Source organism: Pseudophryne corroboree, chromosome 1 (genome assembly GCF_028390025.1).
Source record: "Pseudophryne corroboree isolate aPseCor3 chromosome 1, aPseCor3.hap2, whole genome shotgun sequence".
NCBI lineage: Eukaryota > Metazoa > Chordata > Amphibia > Anura > Myobatrachidae > Pseudophryne > Pseudophryne corroboree.
Genome location: NC_086444.1, coordinates 205,861,931 through 205,884,420, shown reverse-complemented (window position 1 = coordinate 205,884,420; position 22,490 = coordinate 205,861,931). Strand labels below are relative to the sequence as shown.

At 43.2% G+C, this 22,490-nt stretch overlaps 1 protein-coding gene across 2 annotated transcripts in view; it reads left to right on the top strand.

The window, feature by feature from the left end:
• ELL2 (elongation factor for RNA polymerase II 2) overlaps positions 1-13,953 on the top strand; it is a 103,983-nt gene extending 90,030 nt beyond the window's left edge. For both annotated transcript variants that reach the window (XM_063964044.1, XM_063964043.1), the window contains 4 exons: positions 1,884-1,947; positions 2,893-3,064; positions 11,636-11,680; positions 13,377-13,953. In XM_063964044.1, the coding sequence (XP_063820114.1) occupies positions 1,884-1,947; positions 2,893-3,064; positions 11,636-11,680; positions 13,377-13,493 (398 nt within the window). In that variant the 3' untranslated portion in view covers positions 13,494-13,953. The remainder of the gene's footprint in view (positions 1-1,883; positions 1,948-2,892; positions 3,065-11,635; positions 11,681-13,376) is intronic.
• The last annotated feature ends 8,537 nt before the right edge of the window (positions 13,954-22,490 follow it).

Genomic DNA, 22,490 nt, shown 5'->3' with positions numbered 1-22,490 from the left:
TCTGATGGGCGCCCATTACTTTGTGTGGCCAGTAAAACCATTAAAACCCCCTTTGGTCGGGAGAAAATACTATTTCAGGAATGTAGTTATGTTACAAATGAGGGCTATCTCTTAAACCCGTTTACTGCTGAGTTTTCTCACCCTTCTGCGGTGGTCATAATTTCACTTTCATGACATCAATTTTGGGGGGGGGTTTTCCTGGCAAGTAACCACCATAAATACTTTCTTGTTTAGCCAGTAGTCCACCTTTCCAAAATGGTAAAAAGCCTGCTTTTGTCCTCCATTTTTTTTTTTCTTCTTTCATCTATCTGCAAAAATACTGAGGATTTTTTTACATTTTTTTTTCTTTTCCCCTCCCCATCTAATTACAACTCAATTTCTCCCCAACCCCCCCCCCCCCCCCCCTTTTTTTTTTTTTTTTTTTTTTTTTTACTTTTTGACCAAAAACACAAAGGATCAGGGATAAGTTCCTGGACCTATATGTTTTTGCAAAAAAAACAGAGGTGACTGGTCCCGTTATTGGGGGTTTTGGTTCTTGTGCTGGATGCCCGGTAAAGCCCCCTAGGTGTAGGTTTTGACCATAAAAATCTGCACTTGAAATAAAAAAGCATTAAATGAGGAATCCCTTTTTTCTTTACCACAAAAAGGGGAGATATTGGCTTTAGTTCCCCCACCCTGCCCATATGTGGAAATTTTATTTTGTACTATTTAGGTTATTGTATGGTGATCACCAGAAAATCGATGTCTTATTTTTTTTGCTGCAGAGGTAGCATACCACAGCGCTGCATCATTGCATATTGATACCTTCCTCAGCGTCCAGCTTCTCCATTCAATCCTATGGTAGCTGTGTGCATTAGCATGCATGCTCCTGTTTGCCGTTTAAAAACCTACGGGTATTGGGAGCATAGCTTACTGCTACACCCTGCTGCTCCCCCTTTGCCGGCTCCCCCTGTGTGATTGTGGGTAGCAGGATCCTCTCCATGCTAGCTTCCGGGCTCTTGACTGATGTGCTGCATGCAGAGCATGCGTGCGTGCTCTGTCCTGCTACAAAATGCTATGCCATACCTGTCTTCGCGTCGTGGGCAACCGAGCGAGAGAACACATCTGTAGCTGCTAAGGGGGCCACATTTACAGATGTAATTATGGGCTTGATAGGGCACGTAGTGCTCTCCTGCCCATGTATGGTAACGGGTTTTGTAGTGCAGGGTAAGGACTTGCCACCATATAATAGTTACTAAATATGGGTGCCAACCCTGTTGCAGCTGTCATTATGGGGGATGATGGCACATGTTAGGACTAATGGGGGACATGTTTATTTCCCCCCCCCCCCTTGCTGTAGAGTAGGGGTCATCACTGTGTATCCAGGGGGCCAGTTCCACTTGTCCTTCCAGCAAAGGGGTTAATAATGTTGTGACTTTTTAATATCCCAGCTTGCACACAGGTGATCAAAATGATCTGCCTGCAAGTTTAGCTGATCAATCTTAAGGTGTGTTGGGGCACTATCTTCTGTTACCACTGTTAAATACTTTGGGGGGGATTCAATTGTTTGAAAAGTTGGTTGGGTGTCTGTTTTTTTCCTATCTAATAGACAGGTAAAAACAGACACCCAACCGACTTTTCAAACAATTGAATTTGCCCCTTTTATGTGTACAATTAGAGCATTTTCCCACTGTTTTAGGATATAGCAGCCTTGTCCTGACTAGTAGAATTGACATACTATAACCTGCATGTGACATTCCCTGCAGTTTGTGTTTGTGCTTGGGATGCAATTTGCCACTCGTGCTAAGACTTTTTGGAAGAAGTGGGCTGGTTTTGTGTTACCAATTTTTAAACTATATACATTTTTATTTATTTATTTTTTTTATTTTTTTCCCTCCCAACAGATGTTCAAGTAACCTGCACAGCTTCAGACCCCTCATCAACAACCGAATTACCAGATTACATAGTGTGAGTAGTTATGAGGTGCAGGTGTGCACTCCCTTTTACCTTACACACTCACCTTTGTGCGTTCTCTCACCAGTTGGAAGCATGGTTAGTCTGGGGCTGGTTTCCACCTCCTGGTTGTACTAGTTTCTACCCAATTACCTGTGTGCCACAGATTAAGCAGCTGGCATTGCTTTTGTGTTTAATGGAAGTGATAACCTGCTGCAAGTATTTTTGGTGCCAAGTGTAAGCTTTCGTCAACACGTTGACTGTAATGTATATGGATTGAGCATGGAAAAATACTAGTTCAAGAAGAAAAAGTGGGTAAGCAGGAATTACTAGCAAATGGTTGTATTATCACCACAGTTACATGTGTTCTATTGGTGTTGACGATATGCCAGTGGGTGGGAGGCCTGTAGGTGTTCATTACAAAAGAACCAGTCAAGGCAACATCCATTGTTCTTATTTGTAGCAACAAATTTGAATAGGCTAAAGATTCACCTTGGTACAGCTGATATTACATTATGTTGTCACTAAGGCAGCATGAAAATTGTAAGTCAACTGGGCCACATGAACTGCTGAAGGAACTGCCACTACAGAAATGTGGGCACCTGAAGTACAGCATGTGTCCATCCCACTGTAGTGTTATATATTCTTTATACTGTAGATATGTTTGTAAAAATAAACCACTGCCCTGTGCCCAGGGAGTGCATTGTCCCTCTTCTCCTGTAAGTAAGTGGAATGCACATAAAGTTGTAGCCACCTATGGTAGCACATGTGGTGCCTGCTGTAAATGCAGGTTATTCAGGTAGGTTCACAAACCACTTCAGAAGCCAGAAAACAAAATGAAGGAAAACGGCAAATAAATCCATATTGGTCCCACCACATTTCATCTTGGCTACATAGGTTCATTTACTGAAATGGCCTGTAATGGAGTTCTCATATCCAGTCTACAATTCTGTTTTACAGAAAATACACTGTTATTGTATCTAATGAGCAGAGACAAAGTTACAAGGAAGACTTCAACTCTGAATATGATGAATACCGGAGTTTACATGCCAGAGTAGAAAGTATCACTAGAAAATTTATGCAGCTTGATGCACATAGGAAGCGGCTTTCCCCTGGTTCTAAGGAATACAAGGTACGTGCGTGTATGCGCAGAGGTGTCTCTGAGTTTCTTCTGCTTGTGCTCAAATCTATCTAATTTGCACACCGAATGTCGGAAGTGCTGTTTAACGGCTTCTGTGGTTAGATGGGAGTGCAAGAGGCTACACTCTTATCTGCCTTGTATAATGCCATCTAGTACAATGCCTTGCTAAAGTATTCACCCCCCTTTGCATTTTTCATGTTTTGTTGCCTCACAAGCTGGAATTAAAATGGATTGTTTGAAGGTTTGCATCATTTTATTCACAGAACATGCCTACAACTTTGAAGATCGTGTTTTTTTTTTATTTATTATCATTGTGAAGCAAACAACAAATAGGACAAGATAACAGAAAACTTCAGCGTGCATAAGTATTCACCCACCTGAAGTCAGTACTTTGTAGAGCCACCTTTTGCGGCAATTACAGCTGCAAGTCACTTTGGAGAAGTCTCTGAGCTTGTCACATCTTGCCACTGGGATTTTTGCCCATTCCTCAAGGCAAAACTGCTTCAGCTCCTTCATGTTAAATGATTTCCACTTGTGAACAGCAATCTTTAAGTCTGACCACAGATTCTCAATTGGATTGAGGTCTGGGCTTTGACTAGGCCATTCCAACACATTTAAATGTTTCCCCTTAAACCACTCAAGTGTTGCTTTAGCAGTATGCTTTGGGTCATTGTCCTGCTGGAAGGTGCCTCCGTCCAAGTCTCAAATCACAGGCAGACAAACAAGTTTTACTCAAGAATATCCCTGTATTTAGCACCATCCATCTTTCCCTCGACTCGAAACAGTTTACCAGTCCCTGCTGCTGAAAAACATCCCCACAGCATGATGCTGCCACCACCATGTTTCACTGTGGGGATGGTGTTCTTGGGGTGATGGGATGTGTTGGGTTTGCTCCAGACAGTGTTTACCTTGGTGGCCAAAAAGTACAATTGTAGTCTCAACTTACCAGAGCACCTTCCTCCATACATTTGGGGAGTTGTCCACATGCCTTTTGGCAAACTCAAAATGTGCCTTATTTCTCTATCGTCCTAGTGGATGCTGGGGTTCCTGAAAGGACCATGGGGAATAGCGGCTCCGCAGGAGACAGGGCACAAAAAGTAAAGCTTTAGGATCAGGTGGTGTGCACTGGCTCCTCCCCCCATGACCCTCCTCCAAGCCTCAGTTAGATTTTTGGGCCCGGCCGAGAAGGGTGCAATCTAGGTGGCTCTCCTAAAGAGCTGCTTAGAAAAGTTTAGCTTAGGTTTTTTATTTTACAGTGAGTCCTGCTGGCAACAGGATCACTGCAACGAGGGACTTAGGGGAGAAGAAGTGAACTCACCTGCGTGCAGGATGGATTGGCTTCTTTGGCTACTGGACATTAGCTCCAGAGGGACGATCACAGGTACAGCCTGGATGGTCACCGGAGCCTCGCCGCCGGCCCCCTTGCAGATGCTGAAACAAGAAGAAGGTCCAGAATCGGCGGCATGAAGACTCCTCAGTCTTCTTAAGGTAGCGCACAGCACTGCAGCTGTGCGCCATTTCCTCTCAGCACACTTCACACGGCAGTCACTGAGGGTGCAGGGCGCTGGGAGGGGGGCGCCCTGGGAGGCAATGAAAACCTATTTTTGGCTAAAAATACCTCACATATAGCCTCCGGGGGCTATATGGAGATATTTAACCCCTGCCAGAATCCGTTAAGAGCGGGAGACGAGGCCGCCGAAAAAGGGGCGGGGCCTATCTCCTCAGCACACAGCGCCATTTTCCCTCACAGAAAGGCTGGAGGGAAGGCTCCCAGGCTCTCCCCTGCACTGCACTACAGAAACAGGGTTAAAACAGAGAGGGGGGGCACTAATTTGGCGTTAAAAATATATAAAAAAGATGCTATAAGGGAAAACACTTATATAAGGTTGTCCCTATATAATTATAGCGTTTTTGGTGTGTGCTGGCAAACTCTCCCTCTGTCTCTCCAAAGGGCTAGTAGGTCCTGTCCTCTATCAGAGCATTCCCTGTGTGTGTGCTGTGTGTCGGTACGTGTGTGTCGACATGTATGAGGACGATGTTGGTGAGGAGGCGGAGCAATTGCCTGTAATGGTGATGTCACTCTCTAGGGAGTCGACACCGGAATGGATGGCTTATTTAGGGAATTACGTGATAATGTCAACACGCGGCAAGGTCGGTTGACGACATGAGACGGCCGACAAACAATTAGTACCGGTCCAGACGTCTCAAAAACACCGTCGGGGGTTTTAAAACGCCCGTTTACTTTAGTCGGTCGACACAGACACAGACAGGGACACTGAATCCAGTGTCGACGGTGAATAAACAAACGTATTCCTTATTAGGGCCACACGTTAAGGGCAATGAAGGAGGTGTTACATATTTCTGATACTACAAGTACCACAAAAGAGGGTATTATGTGGGATGTGAAAAAACTACCGTAGTTTTTCCTGAATCAGATAAATTAAATGAAGTGTGTGATGATGCGTGGGTTCCCCCCGATAGAAAATATGGGCGGTATACCCTTTCCCGCCAGAAGTTAGGGCGCGTTGGGAAACACCCCTTAGGGTGGATAAGGCGCTCACACGCTTATCAGAACAAGTGGTGGTACCGTCTATAGATAGGGCCGTCCTCAAGGAGCCAGCTGACAGGAGGCTGGAAAATATCATTAAAAGTATATACACACATACTGGTGTTATACTGCGACCAGCGATCGCCTCAGCCTGGATGTGCAGAGCTGGGGTGGCTTGGTCAGATTCCCGGACTAAAAATATTGATACCCTTGACAGGGACAGTATTTTATTGACTATAGAGCATTTAAAGGATGCATTTCTATATATGCGAGATGCACAGAGGGATATTTGCACTCTGGCATCAAGAGTAAGTGCGATGTCCATATCTGCCAGAAGATGTTTATGGACACGACAGTGGTCAGGTGATGCAGATTCCAAACGGCACAAAGGTGTATTGCCGTATAAAGGAAGAGGCGTTATTTGGGGTCGGTCCATCGGACCTGGTGGCCACGGCAACTGCTGGAAAATCCACCGTTTTTACCTTAAGTCACATCTCTGCAGAAAAAGACACCGTCTTTTCAGCTTCAGTCCTTTCGTCCCTATAAGAGTCATATCTGCCCAGGGATAGAGGAAAGGGAAGAAGACTGCAGCAGGCAGCCCATTCCCAGGAACAGAAGCGTTCCACCGCTTCTGACAAGCTCTCAGCATGACGCTGAGACCGTACAGGACCCCTGGATCCTACAAGTAGTATCCCAGGGGTACAGATTGGAATGTCGAGACGTTTCCCCTGCGCAGGCTCCTGAAGTCTGCTTTACCAAGGTCTCCCTCCGACAGGGAGGCAGTATGGGAAACAATTCACGAGCTGTATTCCCAGCAGGTGATAATTAAATTACCCCTCCTACAACAAGAAAAGGGGTATTATTCCACACTATATTGTGGTACTGAAGCCAGAAGGCTAGGTGAGACCTATTCTAAATCTAAAAAAATTTGAACACTTACAAAGGTTCAAATCAAGATGGAGTCACTCAGAGCAGTGATAACGAACCGGGAAGAAGGGGACTATATGGTGTCCCGAGACATCAGGGATGCTTACCTCCATGTCCCAAATTTGCCCTTATCACTAAGGGTACCTCAGGTTCGTGGTACAGAACTGTCACTATCAGTTTCAGACGCTGCCGTTTGGATTGTCCACGGCACCCCGGGTCTTTACCAAGGTAATGGCCGAAATGATGGTTCTTCTTCGAAGAAAAGGCGTCTTAATTATCCCTTACTTGGACGATCTCCTGATAAGGGCAAAGTCCAGGGAACAGTTGGAGGTCGGAGTAGCACTATCTCGGATACTGTTACAACAGCAGGGGTGGATTCTAAATATTCCAAAATCGCAGCTGATCCCGACAACAAGTCTCCTGTGCTTAGGGATGATTCTGGACACAGTCCAGAAAAAGGTGTTTCTCCCGGAAGAGAAAGCCAGGGAGTTATCCGAGCTAGTCAGGAACCTCCTAAAATCAGTGCATCATTGCACAAGGGCCATGGTAAAAAAAATGGTGACTTCCTTCGAAGCAATTCCAGTCGGCAGATTTCATGCAAGAACTTTTCAGTGGGATCTGCTGGACAAATGGTCCGGATCGCATCTTCAGATGCATCAGCGTATAACCCTATATCCAAGGACAAGGGTGTCTCTCCTGTGGTGGTTACAGAGTGCTCATCTTCTAGAGGGCCGCAGATTCGGCATTCAGTTTTGGATGTTGGTGACCACGGAGGCCAGCCCGAGAGGCTGGGGAGCAGTCACACAAGGAAAAAATTTCCAGGGAGTGTGATCAAGTCTGGAGACTTTTCTCCACATAAATATAGCTAAGGGTAAATTTATAATGCTCTAAGCTTAGCAAGACCTCTGCTTCAAGGTCAGCCGGTATTGATCCAGTGGGATAAAACATCACGGCAGTCGCCCACGTAAATAGACAGGGCGGCACAAGAAGCAGGAGAGCAGTGGCAAAAACTGCAAGGACTTTTCGCTGGGCGGAAAATCATGTGATAGCACTGTCAGCAGTGTTTCATTCCGGGAATGGAAACTGGGAAGCAGACTTCCTCAGTAGGCACGACCTCCACCCGGCAGAGTGGGAACTTCATGGGGAAGTTTTCCACATGATTGTAAACCGTTGGGAATTACCAAAGGTGGACATGATGGCGTCCCGTCTGAACAAAAAACGGGACAGGTATTGCGCCAGGTTAAGAGACCCTCAGGCAATAGCTGTGGACGTTCTGGTAACACCGTGGGTGTACCAGTCGGTGTATGTGTTCCATCCTCTGCTTTTCATACCTAAGGTACTGAGAATTATAAGACGTAGAGGAGTAAGAACTATACTCATGGCTCTGGATTGGCCAAGAAGGACTTGGTACCCGGAACTTCAAGAGATGCTCACAGAGGACTTATGGCCTCTGCCGCTAAGAAGGGACTTGTTTCAGCAAGTACCATGTCTGTTCCAAGACTTACCGCAGCTGCGTTTGACGGCATGGCGGTGGAACGCCGGATCCTAAGGGAAAAGGCATTCAGGAAGAGGTCATTCCTACCCTGGTCAAAGCCAGAAAGGAGGTGACCGCACAACATTATCACCACATGTGGCGAAAATATGTTGCGTGGTGTGAGGCCAGGAAGGCCCCACGAAGAAATTTCAACTCGGTCGATTCCTGCATTTCCTGCAAACAGGAGTGTCTATGGGCCTCAAATTGGGGTCCATTAAGGTTCAAATTCCTGAAGTCCAGAAGTTTGTCAAGGGAGTATTGCATATACAACCCCCTTTTGTGCCTCCAGTGGCACTGTGGGATCTCAACGTAGTTCTGGGATTCCTCAAAACACATTGGTTTAAAACACATTGGTTTAAAACCAGTCAAATCTGTGGATTTGAAGCATCTCACATGAAAAGTGAACATGCTCTTGGACCTGGCCTGGACCAGGCGAGTGTCAAATTGGTGGTTTTTTTCTCAAAAAAGCCCATATCTGTTTGTCCATTCGGACAGGGCAGAGCTGCGGACTCGTCCCCAGTTCTCTCCCTTAGGTGGTGTCAGTGTTTCACCTGAACCAGCTTATTGTGGTGTCTTGCGCCTACTAGGGACTTGGAGGACTCCAAGTTGCTAGATGTGGTCAGGGCCCTGAAAATATAGGTTCCAGGACGGCTGGAGTCAGGAAAACTGACTTGCTGTTATCCTGTATGCACCCAACAAACTGGGTGCTCTTGCTTCTAAGCAGACTTTTGCTAGTTGGATGTGTAATACAATTCAGCTTGCACATTCTGTGGCAGGCCTGCCACAGCCAAAATATGTAAATGCCCATTCCACAAGGAAGGTGGGCTCATCTTGGGCGGCTGCCCGAGGGGTCTCGGCTTTACAACTTTGCCGAGCGGCTATTTAGTCAGGGGCAAACACGTTTGTAAAATCCTACAAATTTGATAACCTGGCTAAGGAGGACCTGGAGTTCTCTCATTCGGTGCTGCAGAGTCATCCGCACTCTCCCGCCCGTTTGGGAGCTTTGGTATAATCCCCATGGTCCTTTCAGGAACCCCAGCATCCACTAGGACGATAGAGAAAATAAGAATTTACTTACCGATAATTCTATTTCTCGGAGTCCGTAGTGGATGCTGGGCGCCCATCCCAAGTGCGGATTATCTGCAATACTTGTACATAGTTACAAAAATCGGGTTATTATTGTTGTGAGCCATCTTTCAGAGGCTCCGCTGTTATCATACTGTTAACTGGGTTCAGATCACAGGTTGTACAGTGTGATTGGTGTGGCTGGTATGAGTCTTACCCGGGATTCATAAATCCTTCCTTATTGTGTACGCTCGTCCGGGCACAGTATCCTAACTGAGGCTTGGAGGAGGGTCATGGGGGGAGGAGCCAGTGCACACCACCTGATCCTAAAGCTTTACTTTTTGTGCCCTGTCTCCTGCGGAGCCGCTATTCCCCATGGTCCTTTCAGGAACCCCAGCATCCACTACGGACTCCGAGAAATAGAATTATCGGTAAGTAAATTCTTATTTTTTAACACTAAATGGCTTTTTTCTAGCCACTCTTCCATAAAGCCCAGCTCTATGGAGTGTACGGCTTATTGTGGTCACATGCGCAGATACACCAGTCTCTGCTGTGGAACTCTGCAGCTCCTTCAGGGTTACCTTTGGTCTCTGTGCTGCTTCTCTGATTAATGCCCTCCTTGCCCGGTCTGTGAGTTTTTTGGTGGCCGGTCCTCTTGGCAGGTTTGTTGTAGTACCATGTTCTTTCCATTTGAAGATGATTGATTTGATGGTGCTCCGGGGGATCAGCAAAGATTTGGATATAGATTATTATTATTATTATTATTATTATTATTATTATTATTTTAACCCACCCCTGACTTGTACTTCTCAACAACTTTGTCCCTGACCTTGTTTGGAGAGCTCCTTGGTCTTTATGGTGTGATGCCTCTTGCTTAGTGGTGTTGCAGCCTCTGGGGCCTTTCAGAAAAGGTTTGTTTATACTGACAAATCATGTGACACTTAGATTGCACACAGGTGGACTTCATTTCACTAATTATGTGACTTCTGAAGGTTATTGGTTGCACCAGAACTTTTGAGGAGCTTCATAGCAAAGGGGGTGAATACATATGCACATGCCAATTTTAAATTCTATTCATAAAAATTATTTTTTTATATAAATTTCTCTTCACCAACTTAGACTATTTTGCTGCAGATCCATCACATAAAATTCAGATACATTTTTTACAGGTTGTAATGTAACAAAATAGGTAAAAAGCCAAGGAGGGTGAATACTTTAGCAAGGCACGGTATATGGGGGGTAATTCCAAGTTGATCGCAGCAGGAAATTTTTTAGCAGTTGGGCATAACCATGTGCACTGCAGGGGAGGCAGATAAAACATGTGCAGATAGAGTTAGATTTGGGTGGGTTATTTTATTTCTGTGCAGGATAAATACTGGCTGCTTTATTTTTACACTGCAAATTAGATTGCAGATTGAACACACCACACCCAAATCTATCTCTTTCTGCACATGTTATATTTGGCCCCCCCTGCAGTGCACATGGTTTTCCCCAACTGCTAAAAAATTTCCTGCTGCAATCAACTTGGAATTACCCCCTTAGTCTTTCTATTTTAAAAGTTCAACTCTGATATTTTGTGACCTATGCACCAACCTCCACTTTTTATTTTAACAGTCTTGCAATTGCTTGTTTTTTCCTTTCTTTTATTATTGGTTATGAACTTCTTGGAAAATCCTTATTGCTTGGTCTTCCGTTCTGTCTTAGCAATATTCTAACACTGATATACATTATTTGGAAATCCATGTATAGATTAGCTCAAAACATGAATGGTGGTAAAGATGGTGTATTTTCTAGTCCTTCATTTTCAGACTCTGGCACTAAGGGCCTAATTCAGAGATGTATGCTGTGCAATTCAGCGACTGTCAGCAGACTCTGTGATCAGACTGCGCATGCACAAAGGTATCTTTGCAATTGTATTCGCAATAAGGATTCAGTTGCAAAGGGATTAGCAGGTAGTGTTTATTTTGGGGGTGGTAACATGGTGTTAGCTGGGAGTAGTTGTAAAAATGCAAGCGTGTCATGGCTGTGTATGGGGCATGTGCGTGATGTCAGCTGCGAGCTCCTGCGTGCAAAAACATGGTGCCTGTGTGACTACAGCCGTGTCTAGTCTGTGTAGCCATAGACCTACACTAGCAGTCTATGTTTAACGTTCTTGCATGTAGGTTGCGTATGTGTACGCAAATTGCAAATGAGTTGCCTTCGCCCTGGGGGGGGGGGGGGGGGGGGGCGTCCATTTTGATTTCTGGGCTGCGGCTTCACTTGCTAACATTAGCAGTAAAGTAGCTTAGAAAATCGCGATGTCACTTGTATTAGCATACAACTCTGAATTCCCCAAATCTGGTATGTAGTGTTCTCCTTTAAGTGCAAACTTTTTATTTCCTTGTGTTTAATGGTGTTCTAGACTAAACTAGTATACTAAGGTATTTTATGTTTTTTTGGTTTTCTTGCACCACTTTTCTACATATGGAACAATGTTTCTGTTTTTTAGGTTGTACATGAAGAGGTTATAAAAGAGTATCGAAAATTTAAAGAGGTAAGTGTATGTATCATGTATGTTCTATAGGTCCTTTAGCTAAGATTACAGTGCTCTCAATGTTAGGTGGGGAAATGAGTACTAGTAACTTTCATATTAATGGCACTTCTCTCTGTAGAAACTCCAGTCATAGTCTTGTGCTTGCTTGTTAGTGATGCTACATGACATGAGCTAAAAAGGTACTTATTACTACAATTTATGAGCCTATATGTTCTGTAGATATATATTCTTGGAAGCAATTTGAATGAGACTATTCAGGACTATACAGTTGGCTCCTAGAGAAATTCATCTTTCATTAGCCTATATATTCGCCTCCTAAACACTATCCTATTAAGGTCAGGAATATTTGAGTCTACAATAATGGTCTGTGTGTTGAATTGCAAAAGACTCCTGCTATAGAGGAAATATATTCTGTGTACTTTGCATTACAAGGCTGATATAAACTATGCAGTGATGTGACAGCCTGGTTTCGGGGCCCATTTATCAACAAGTTTTATCCTATGCAACGAGGCTTACAACCTGTTGCATATGATATAGTGCTCCAGCCAATCAGCTCCTAACTGACATGTTTAAAAAAGAACATTTGGTAGCTGATTGGCTGGAGCACCATTTAACATGCGCAACAAGTTTTAAAACTCGGTGTGTATGATAAAACTCGTTGATAAATGGGCCCTTTCATTTGAGAAGAGAAAATAACTGTTGTACAAACTCATAACATTTTCTATAGCCACAAAAACAGAGATGTTGTTCCCAGTGTCTCAACACAGTCTGCCTCCAATTGAACGGACAGATTATGTAGGGTTAAAATCATGAGATTTAATTGGGTGTGACTGATTAGCCTTGTATGGCTTTGATATCTTATTTGAAATAGATTTAACTTAACTTCCTTAACATTTTGGAGTGACATATTTATATAAAGTACATTAGAATTGAGACAATTATGGAGGCTCTATATAGTAGCTGAGCATTGAGATTTTATTATAAATCTAGTCACTCTACTCTAGAATATAGGAACAGGAAACATGGAACACATTGACATAGGCCTATAAAGGCACACAGCTGGAACAAATATAAACTTTTTTCTATTTATTGTACACGTCTATATTCATTTTAATTCAGTCCTTTGTTTTTAAAGGTCTATTGATTTATTTACTGTTATTTTGTAAAAATTCTATTTCTCTTGGTGTACCAGTTAGACTTTGTTTACAAAATGTTAGAGATTTACCTCTACTGTTTAAAAGTATTCTTAAATCTGAAATTTGTGATATTAAGGTTTAGTTGCATCAGTTTCAGGGCATGAATGTGGCTGTCCCAAATATCAGACATTTACTGAACACTAGGGGTAGAGCTACTAAAACATTCCAAGAAGAAGAAAAAATGAGTTGCCTGTAGCAACCAGTCCAATTCTAGCTATCAGTTTCTAGAATGTACTAGATAACTAACTGAAATCTGGTTGCTCTGAGAAATACTGCCAGAAAAAAAAGTTGTAGTAAACCCTACCCCCTTGCAATGTTCAAGCTGCATTCCAACCCCCCTTACTAGTGACAGATAAATCCATCACCCTAGCAATGGCTGGTACACCATTCACAACCATTCACTTTAACATGAAGGACCAATAAATTATAATATGGTAATGTGTTCTGCACTGATTGCTCTGCTGACTTATTTGTAATTGCAGCACTTGTTCTTTTCACAGGCAAGTCCGAACTATTATGAAGAAAAGTACAGATGTGAATATCTTCACAACAAACTTGCCCACATTAAAAGACTAATAGGAGAATTTGACCAACGACGGGCAGAGTCCTGGCACTAACGCTCTGCTTACAAGATGTGAATACTTAACGTTATTTATTTAAAATTCCAGATGTGTTACGCAAGGATAAAGCAAAGAAACTTACAGGAGTTTCAGTATTAGCAGCAAATTATTATTTTTTTTTTCTTTCTTTCTCCTGGTGCCCAACCTTCCTTTATCCTGCTTAAATAAAAGCTGCTTTTTCTCTTCCTTGTCCTTTTTGGACATTTATCTGTGGAAATCAGTATAGCCGCTGGAGTTCCAGGGTCTCTAATCTGATAAACTGCGCATTCTAAGTTTTATGTAGCATAATGATGTGCTTTTGGATAAATGTCTGTCTTCTGACCTTTCTTAATGCAAACCCTTTGCCTTAAACGGTAGAAGGTTGAAAAAATTTGCACAAAATGTATTTAAAAAATAAAATAAGCGTAAAAAAAACTTAGAAAAAAAATATATGGAGGGTTAAGGGGGGACAGAAAAATGTTTAAAAAAAAAAAAAAAATCTGTCCTTAACTTGATCTCTAACTTTCAAATCATACTCCCAACTTCAAAAGATGCCTTAAGGTGTTTACCTGTTTATATTTCGTGTAGTTAAGTATTAGCTACACTGCTTCCCCTCTTCCTAGAGCAAATGGGAAGCTCTCTGTGGCCTATCAGCATCTAGGAGTGTGCCTGGACGCGTGTAAGGTTTGCGTGGGTGGTGAGCATGCATGATGAAATCACAAAGCTGCTATGTAACAGGCCAAATGCTCAGGTTTTAAACAACTGATGAGTGGTGTTGTAGGCGTTTTCCTATGACTGCTATTTCTATTGTGGAAAACACAAGCATTTTCATTTCAAGAATTTGTCAGCATTATTAACAAGGAGTGAATGGAGGATGAATTAGGGAGTTGGTATTAAACCCAGCAGAGCCTTTTCAGTAGAGAACGGGGGGTGGGGGGGGGGGGGGGTCTACTTGTGAAGGGGGTTTAACAAAATATTTTGGGGTGAACATAAAGAAATGTAACCATGTAGGTAACATATTTATATACTGATATATAAAGTATTTTTTAAGATATGCAAAGAAGTTATTTACCTACATGTATATTTAAAGATTTTTTTTTCTCCTGCGAAGCAGGAGTTAATGAAAGTACAGATATATTTAACTTTAAGAGATACTGTGATCATCAGACAGCACAAAGTTGCATTTCATGCAATGTACCAGTTTACTTTAATTACATTTTATCATTTTCATGTGGGAACAGACAGTTGGTTTTATTTGCATTCTGAATAAACCAAAATCACTTTTTGTGTTTTCTCCCCTTCCTGTAAGTGCTGCCAATGAAAAAGGGACAGATATGTTTACAGATGTGATTATTGGACTGTTTGCCAAAAAAAAAGCTTGTTGTCAGTATCTGTAATAAACATGGCCTCTAGCATCAAACATGCTTGCTTTTTGTCTTTCTGTAAACCAGAATGTTTGTGCAATTAAGGAATCTGAAATTCAGCCTGTGATAACACTACAAGTGTCCGCTTTCTTCGATCAGTCATTGGTACAGTTATTCCTCAGCACTACTGCCTGGTAGTGGATAACGCATCAGTCTAATTAATGTGAATGGAATCCAGCATTTCTTGTAGGTCTATAAGCAACACACTAAATCTTTACAAATTCTGACTGCATTTCAAAATTGACTACATCTGTATTCATTCCTGTGGGGCTTCTGCTGCTTTCTAGTCTGTATAATGTGGAGATGCCTTAACTAGCTGTGTAAATAGCCATCTTGCAGTATGTTTCCAAGCAAACGGACCTTTTTAATGTGTCACTAAAATTACAAGTTGATCCAGTATAACATGTACCTGTAAAGTATCCCATACACCAATGTAGATGGATACTTTGGCATTGTTATCGGACGTCAGTGCCTTCAGCTTCCATAATTTAGAACTTTGCCTTGCAGCTGTGTAAGTTTTACTCTCAAAGTGAGTATCTGCATTCAAAATGGATCTCCATAACTGTTATCTACCTCACTCCAAGGTATTGTGCTCATCTCTTTTGCCATTTTAGCCACCAAAGGAGTTCCCTGTAAAGTCCTATAGCAGGTTTGGAATGGAGGTCCTAAACTTGACCACATTTGAGATTATCTATATAATGTTGCTAGCATTTTAGCTTTTGTGCCCCGTTAAAATAAAACCTATGGGTAATGTCCTACTCGCTACACCAATATTTTGGTACAGCTCTCAATGTAGAATTTTTCTAAACTTGTGGTGTTGAGGAAGAAATAATACTGGCTTTACTTAATGGCTTTCCTTATGCCACTGACTTTCTGGTTTACAAGACAAATGTATTAATGCTGAAAAAAAATTTCTGATCTGAAATCTATTTGTTCATGAGGCTGAACTCACTGTATAAGCTCAAAGTCCATTTGCCATGTTGCAGGTTGAACCAGTATGCGGGAGAATGCAGCTTATCTGTTTATGAAGAACCAGTGACATCACTGAAGGGGACAGTGCCTTGTGGTCCCTACTGTAGTTCCAATTGAATCTATAGGCTGCATAGGTAATCAGTTAAATGGCTGCTTCCCTCAGCAGCAGCAGCTAAACATTAAGTGTAAATATCTGTTCATGCCTCTGAGCATTCTACAGTTCTTGTAGATGCAGTTGTATTTCACATTCCTCTTTAACACATGAATCCAAGCAAATTTGCAGTATTTATACCATAAATGGCTTATGAACTAAAGAACTGAATAGATGAGGGTGATATATCTGGGGATATTTTATTTTTTAACCATGGCCAACTACAAAAAGGACAAGTTATTAAAAAAAACTGTTTCATTCAGCTGTGTTTTTGTGTTTGGCCCAACTCGAGTGGAGAAGGTGAATAGATATGCATACCTAACCACCAAATGCCAATTTGAATGTTTTGAAAATGTGAAAAGAAAATCATAAACTGGGAACTGTGTCTTTTGTTTTTATTGTCCATGTTCTCAGTCACTTGTAGCATTTCTACCTGTTTTACTGTTAAACATCACTTTCATTTATGTCCCATCCTGTGATAAAGGGTGTTTGCCATGTTTTTTTTTTTTTTTTTTGGTCCTCTGTTTTGTAATTGACTTCATCACTTTCGTTAATGTCATTGTGTAATTATGAAATGCTCTAAATGGAATTGCAATAGCTTGTGATAGTGTTGGTGAAAAGAAGGGCCTTCAATATTACAATTGCGTGTCCACCCGATCAGCTTATGTGGAGGTTCTCACTGACAAATAGACTACAACCTAAGTCTACATTAGAGAAGCCTGTGCTGCAACAAATCTGTTTGAATGCAATACAAACTAAAGGAAACTGGCTTTGGAGATGCAGACTTGTTCCTGCAAACAGACGCCGGGCACGCCTGTTACTGGCAGCTGTATTTTGATGCATGTTCAGCTTCTCATTCCATTCCTCAGGGCTGCCTTGCCAAAGCAGAGTTTAGAACCAGATGATTGCATTTACAGAAGGAAATAAAAAAAACTTGGCAGTTCCCAGTACTTCTCTGCCCCACTTAAAACACAGCCTGAGAGAGGTATTGAGAAACTGTTAAAGTGTATGAAGGATTCCTTTATTCTGCTGTCATACCTAGTATTTCCTTGTGTGTATTCTTAATTTAGTCTGTCCAGGGCTATATTAAGTGACACCGTTATACCATACAAAAGAGTAATTTAAGTTTACATTGGCTGTGCCCCTGCACAAAATATATACTTTTTTTTTTTTCTCTCTCTCAAATGTTCCATACATGCTGTATTAAAGAAATTTAGAAGATAAAATGGATTTGGGGTAGTTTTTAGCTAATTTATGAGCCATTGTTGCCCCGTTATGTTAAACGAATCAGTTGTTTAATAAAATGTTAACTTTGAGCATCTTGAATCAGTGTTTGAGTTGTGTATTCTTTTTTTTTTTTTTTTTTTTTCCTGCCTCCAATGATCACATTACCTGGCCGCCTCTCTGGCCCAATGTTACATAACCGTTATAACACGTGAATTCCTGAACCATGAACTACTCAGAAGTCTCAAATTTAAAGATGGTAATGCTTCAGGTATGGTGCCATATGACTAAGCTGGTAAAAGTACAAAGCACATAAACAGGTAATACCCAGTGCCTGATGTAAAAGCTGCAGTATCGTAGGCTGTCTTTGTCTCAATCTGGCAATCACAGCCAGCGGCGGCTCCCACGACCAGGTTGTCTGCTCACGCAGGATCCAGCGGTCTTGGTCACAAGCATTTGCGGTTAGCTAGTGCAGGGATCGTAGGCAGGTGCAACAGACGGACACAAGTTTCTGCAATAATATTTGACCACAGGCAAGTACTGTGAGCCAGCACAGGGTCCTTGCAGCGATATTCGGTCGTGGGAAGGTGCCGCAAGTTTGGCCTGTAGTCTCTGGATTCAGGGCTCAGTGGGTCCTGAAACGTGTAGCAGTTACTGTATGTGTTCCAGTCACTATGGTGTCCATTTTCAAGCTGTATAGCACCCAAACCATTGCTGGCAATGTGAATAGTATGCACTTTGTAGCCATTGGATAGTCAATTTCACTTGAATTGATTTTATGCACATGACTTAATTAAGAAGCCCATACGAGTGCAAATACAAGGGCTTTTGCAGATTACAATTATAGCGCACACTATAAATCACACATTTTTAATAATAATATACATGAAATCAGTGGTAGGTACAACCCTGACCAAAGAGTGAAGGGGGGGTGGAGACTGCTTAGCACATATATTACATACACTCGGCACACCTGATGTATATGTTGTGTATCTAAAGCTGTGCAGTACCAGAAATCAGCATAAGGCTTCCCACACTCCTAAGCCCGCCCACAGACTCTCATTGGCTAGTATTCACAGGAGTCTGAGGACAGGCTTAGGAATGTGTGCAAAGCCTACCCCCAGACTCAGCGCACTTGATCCCTGGGGGAACCAGCCAGCACATATTACATACATGATAACATGTATGTTTATATGTGTTAAGTGGTTCCCCCCTGCACTATATGGTCGGGACTGCAACTGCCACTGCATAGAACCTTTTTGATCAATAAAATTTCTGCAGCGGGGTTCATTGGTTTCCACAGGGAAACATTGGGGTGTAGAGATGGATCCAGGCACAAACCGGCTAAAGCTTTAGACCAGGGCTGGCCAAACCAGTCCTCGAGATCTACCAACAGTACACATTTTCCAGATCACCTAGCTGGTGCACAGGTGTAGTCATTACTAATTAAGATGTGCTGCATTCATTCCCAACTGACAATTCTACAGATCTCCAGGAGGCCTGGAAAACATGAACTGTTGGTAGATCTCGAGGACCGGTTTGGCCAGCCCTGCTTTAGACTGTCCCAGGATGCATTGGGGCCTCCTCTATAACCCCGCCTCCAGGCACTGTGAGCTCAGTTTCGAGTTGGTGCCTGCAGAAGCAGGTCACTTAACAGGGGGGCTGCACTGGGCAGCCCTGAAAAGTCTTTTAGAAGACTTCAAGGGCCGCAGGACTTAATGTCAGGTTGACAGGCTGTGCTGTGGCTCCGTCACCTCCCCAGCGGCGTTGCATACGCCCACTGGCTCTGTTCCTGGGTACTTGCAGTGGAGATGCTTCGTCTCTAGGCACGCGGTAACTGGTCTCCTGGTTCGTGTGGCTGCTACTGAAGGGAGGAGGTAAGTGGGTCCCCCAGGCGGGACCAGCTATTAAAACGCGTTCCGGTCACAGTCTACGGAGACTGACTGCGACGCTGGCGTGGACACTGTAACAGAGCAGGGACCCCACTATATCCATCAGGGCATAGGAGTACAGGTCGGATATATAAATATCCCCTTTATTAATACTCCATAGTACCAGGTGGTGAGGACCAGCATAGGGGAGAAGGTGCTTGACCTGTAGCCCCTCCCCCAGTTCCGGGCGCCATCTACTGCTGGTGTTCCTGCCCTGGAGCTGCCTCACACTCTCCCTCACTCCCTGACTGAGACGCTGGGTGCCATCTTCTATGATTAGCTGCGATTGGTCCCTGGGACTGCAAGGCAAGGTCTCCTCTGTAATACCGCCTGTACATCAGTGCCGTGATTTTACAGATGCTTAAGTATTCTACATGTCACTATTAAGACAGCATTAGTTAACAACAAGTCTACCTGTGCCAGAATATATTGTACGAGTATTCTGATATATACATACAGTCTCAGGCCGTGCATTGTTATATACACTGCTTAAAAAAAATAAAGAACACTAAAATAACACATCCTAGATCTGAATGAATGAAATATTCTTATTAAATACTTTGTTCTTTACATAGTTGAATGTGCTGACAACAAAACCAGACAAAAATTATCAATGGAAATCAAATTTATTAACCCATGGAGGTCTGGATTTGGAGTCTCACTCAAAATTAAAGTGGAAAAACACACTCCAGGCTGATCCAACATTGATGTAATGTCCTTAAAACAAGTCAAAGTGAGGCTCAGTAGTGTGTGGCCTCCAAGTGCCGTATGACATCCCTACAATGCCTGGGCATGCTCCTGATGAGGTGGCGGATGGTCTCCTGAGGGATCTCCCAGACCTGGACTAAAGCATCCGCCAACTTCTGGACAGTCTGTGGTGCAACGTGGCATTGGTGGATGGAGCGAGACATGATGTCTCAGATGTGCTCAATTGGATTCAGGTCTAGGGAACGGGCGGGCCAGTTCATAGCATCAATGCCTTCGTCTTGCAGGGACTGCTGACACACTCCAGCCACATGAGGTCTAGCATTGTTTTTCATTAGGAGGAACCCAGGGCCAACCGCACCAGCATATGGTCTCACAAGGGGTCTGAGGATCTCATCTCGGTACCTAATGGCAGTCAGGCTACCTCTGGCGAGTACATGGAGGGCTGTGCGGCCCCCCCAAAGAAATGCCACCCCACACCATTAGTGACCCACTGCCAAACCGGTCATGCTGGAGGATGTTGCAGGCAGCAGAACGTTCTCCTTGGCGTCTCCAGACTCTGTCACGTGCTCAGTGAGAACCCGTTTTCATCTGTGAAGAGCACAGGGCGCCAGTGGCGAATTTGCCAATCTTGGTGTTCTCTGGCAAATGCCAAACGTCTTGCACGGTCTTGGGCTGTAAGCACAACCCCCACCTGTGGACGTCGGGCCCTCATACCACCCTCGTGGAGTCTGTTTCTGACCGTTTGATCAGACACATGCACATTTGTGACTTGCTGGAGGTCATTTTGCAGGGCTCTGGCAGTGCTCCTCCTGTTCCTCCTTGCACAAAGGCGGAGGTAGCGATCCTGCTGCTGGGTTGTTGACCTCCTACGGCCTCTTCCACGTCTCCTGATGTACTGGCCTGTCTCCTGGTAGCGCCTCCATGCTCTGGACACTATGCTGACAGACACAGCAAACCTTCTTGCCACAGCTCGCATTGATGTGCCATCCTGGATGAGCTGCACTACCTGAGCCACTTGTGTGGGTTGCAGACTCCCTCTCATGCTACCACTAGAGTGAAAGCACCGCCAGCTTTCAAAAGTGACCAAAACATCAGCCAGAAAGCATAGGAGCAGAGAAGTGGTCTGTGGTCACCACCTGCAGAACAACTCCTTTATTGGGGGTGTCTTGCTAATTGCCTATAATTTCCACCTGTTGTCTATTCCATTTGCACAACAGCGTGTGAAATTGATTGTCAATCAGTGTTGCTTCCTAAGTGGACATTTTGATTTCACAGAAGTGTGATTGACTTGGAGTTGCATTGTGTTTAAGTGTTCCCTTTATTTTTTTGAGCTATGTATGTATGTATGTGTATATATATATATATATATATATATATATATATATATATGTGTGTGTGTGTGTGTGTATATATATATATATATATATATATATATATATATACACACATACACATACACACACAGTCAGGTCCATAATTATTGGGACATCGACACAATTCTCATATTTTGATCTCTATACACCACCATAATGGATTTGAAATGAAACAAGATGTGCTTTAACTACAAACTTTCCGCTTTAATTTAAGGGTATTTACATCCAAATCAGGTGAACGGTATAGGCATTACAACAGTTTCTATATGTGAGTGACTCCCACTTTTTAAGTGACCAATAGTAATGGGACAATCGACTCAAAAGCTATTTCATGGACAGGAGTGGGCTATTCCCTCATTATTTCATCATCAATTCAAGCAGGTAAAAGGTCTGGAGTAGATTCCATGTGTGACATTTGCATTTGGAATCTGTTGCTGTCGACTCTCAATATGAGATCCAAAGAGCTGCCACTATCAGTGAAGCAAGCCGTCATTAGGCTGAAAAATCAAAACAAACCCATCAGAGATAGCAAAAACATTAGGTGTGGCCAAATCAACTGTTTGGAACATTCTTAAAAAGAAAGAACGCACCGGAGAGCTCAGCAACACCAAAAGACCCGGAAGACCACAGAAAACAACTGTGGTGGATGACAAAATAATTATTTCCCTGGTGAAGAAAAACCTCTTCACAACAGTTGCCCAGATCAAGCACACTCTCCAGGAGGTAGGTGTATATGTGTCAAAGTTAACAATCAAGAGAAGACTTCACAAGAGTGAATATAGAGGGTTCACCACAAGATGTAAACCATTGGTGAGTCACAAAAACAGGAAGTCCAGATTAGAGTTTGCCAAACAACATCTAAAAAAGCCTTTACAGTTCTGGAACAACATCCTATGGACAGATGAGACAAAGATCAACTTGTACTAGAGTGATGGGAAGAGAAGAGTATGGAGAAGGAAAGGAACTGCTATGATCCAAAACATACTACCTCATCAGTGAAGCATGGCGGTGGTAGTGTCATGGCGTGGGCATGTATGGCTGCCAATGGAACTGGTTCCCTTGTATGTATTGATAATGTGGGTTGTCTTCAGTATGCCGGCTGTCGGGATCCCGGCGCACAGTATATCGGCGCTGGAATCCCGACAGCCGGCATACCGACACTTATTCTCCCTCGTGGGGGTCCACGACCCCCCTGGAGGGAGAATAAAATAGTGTAGCGCGCGTAGCGAAGC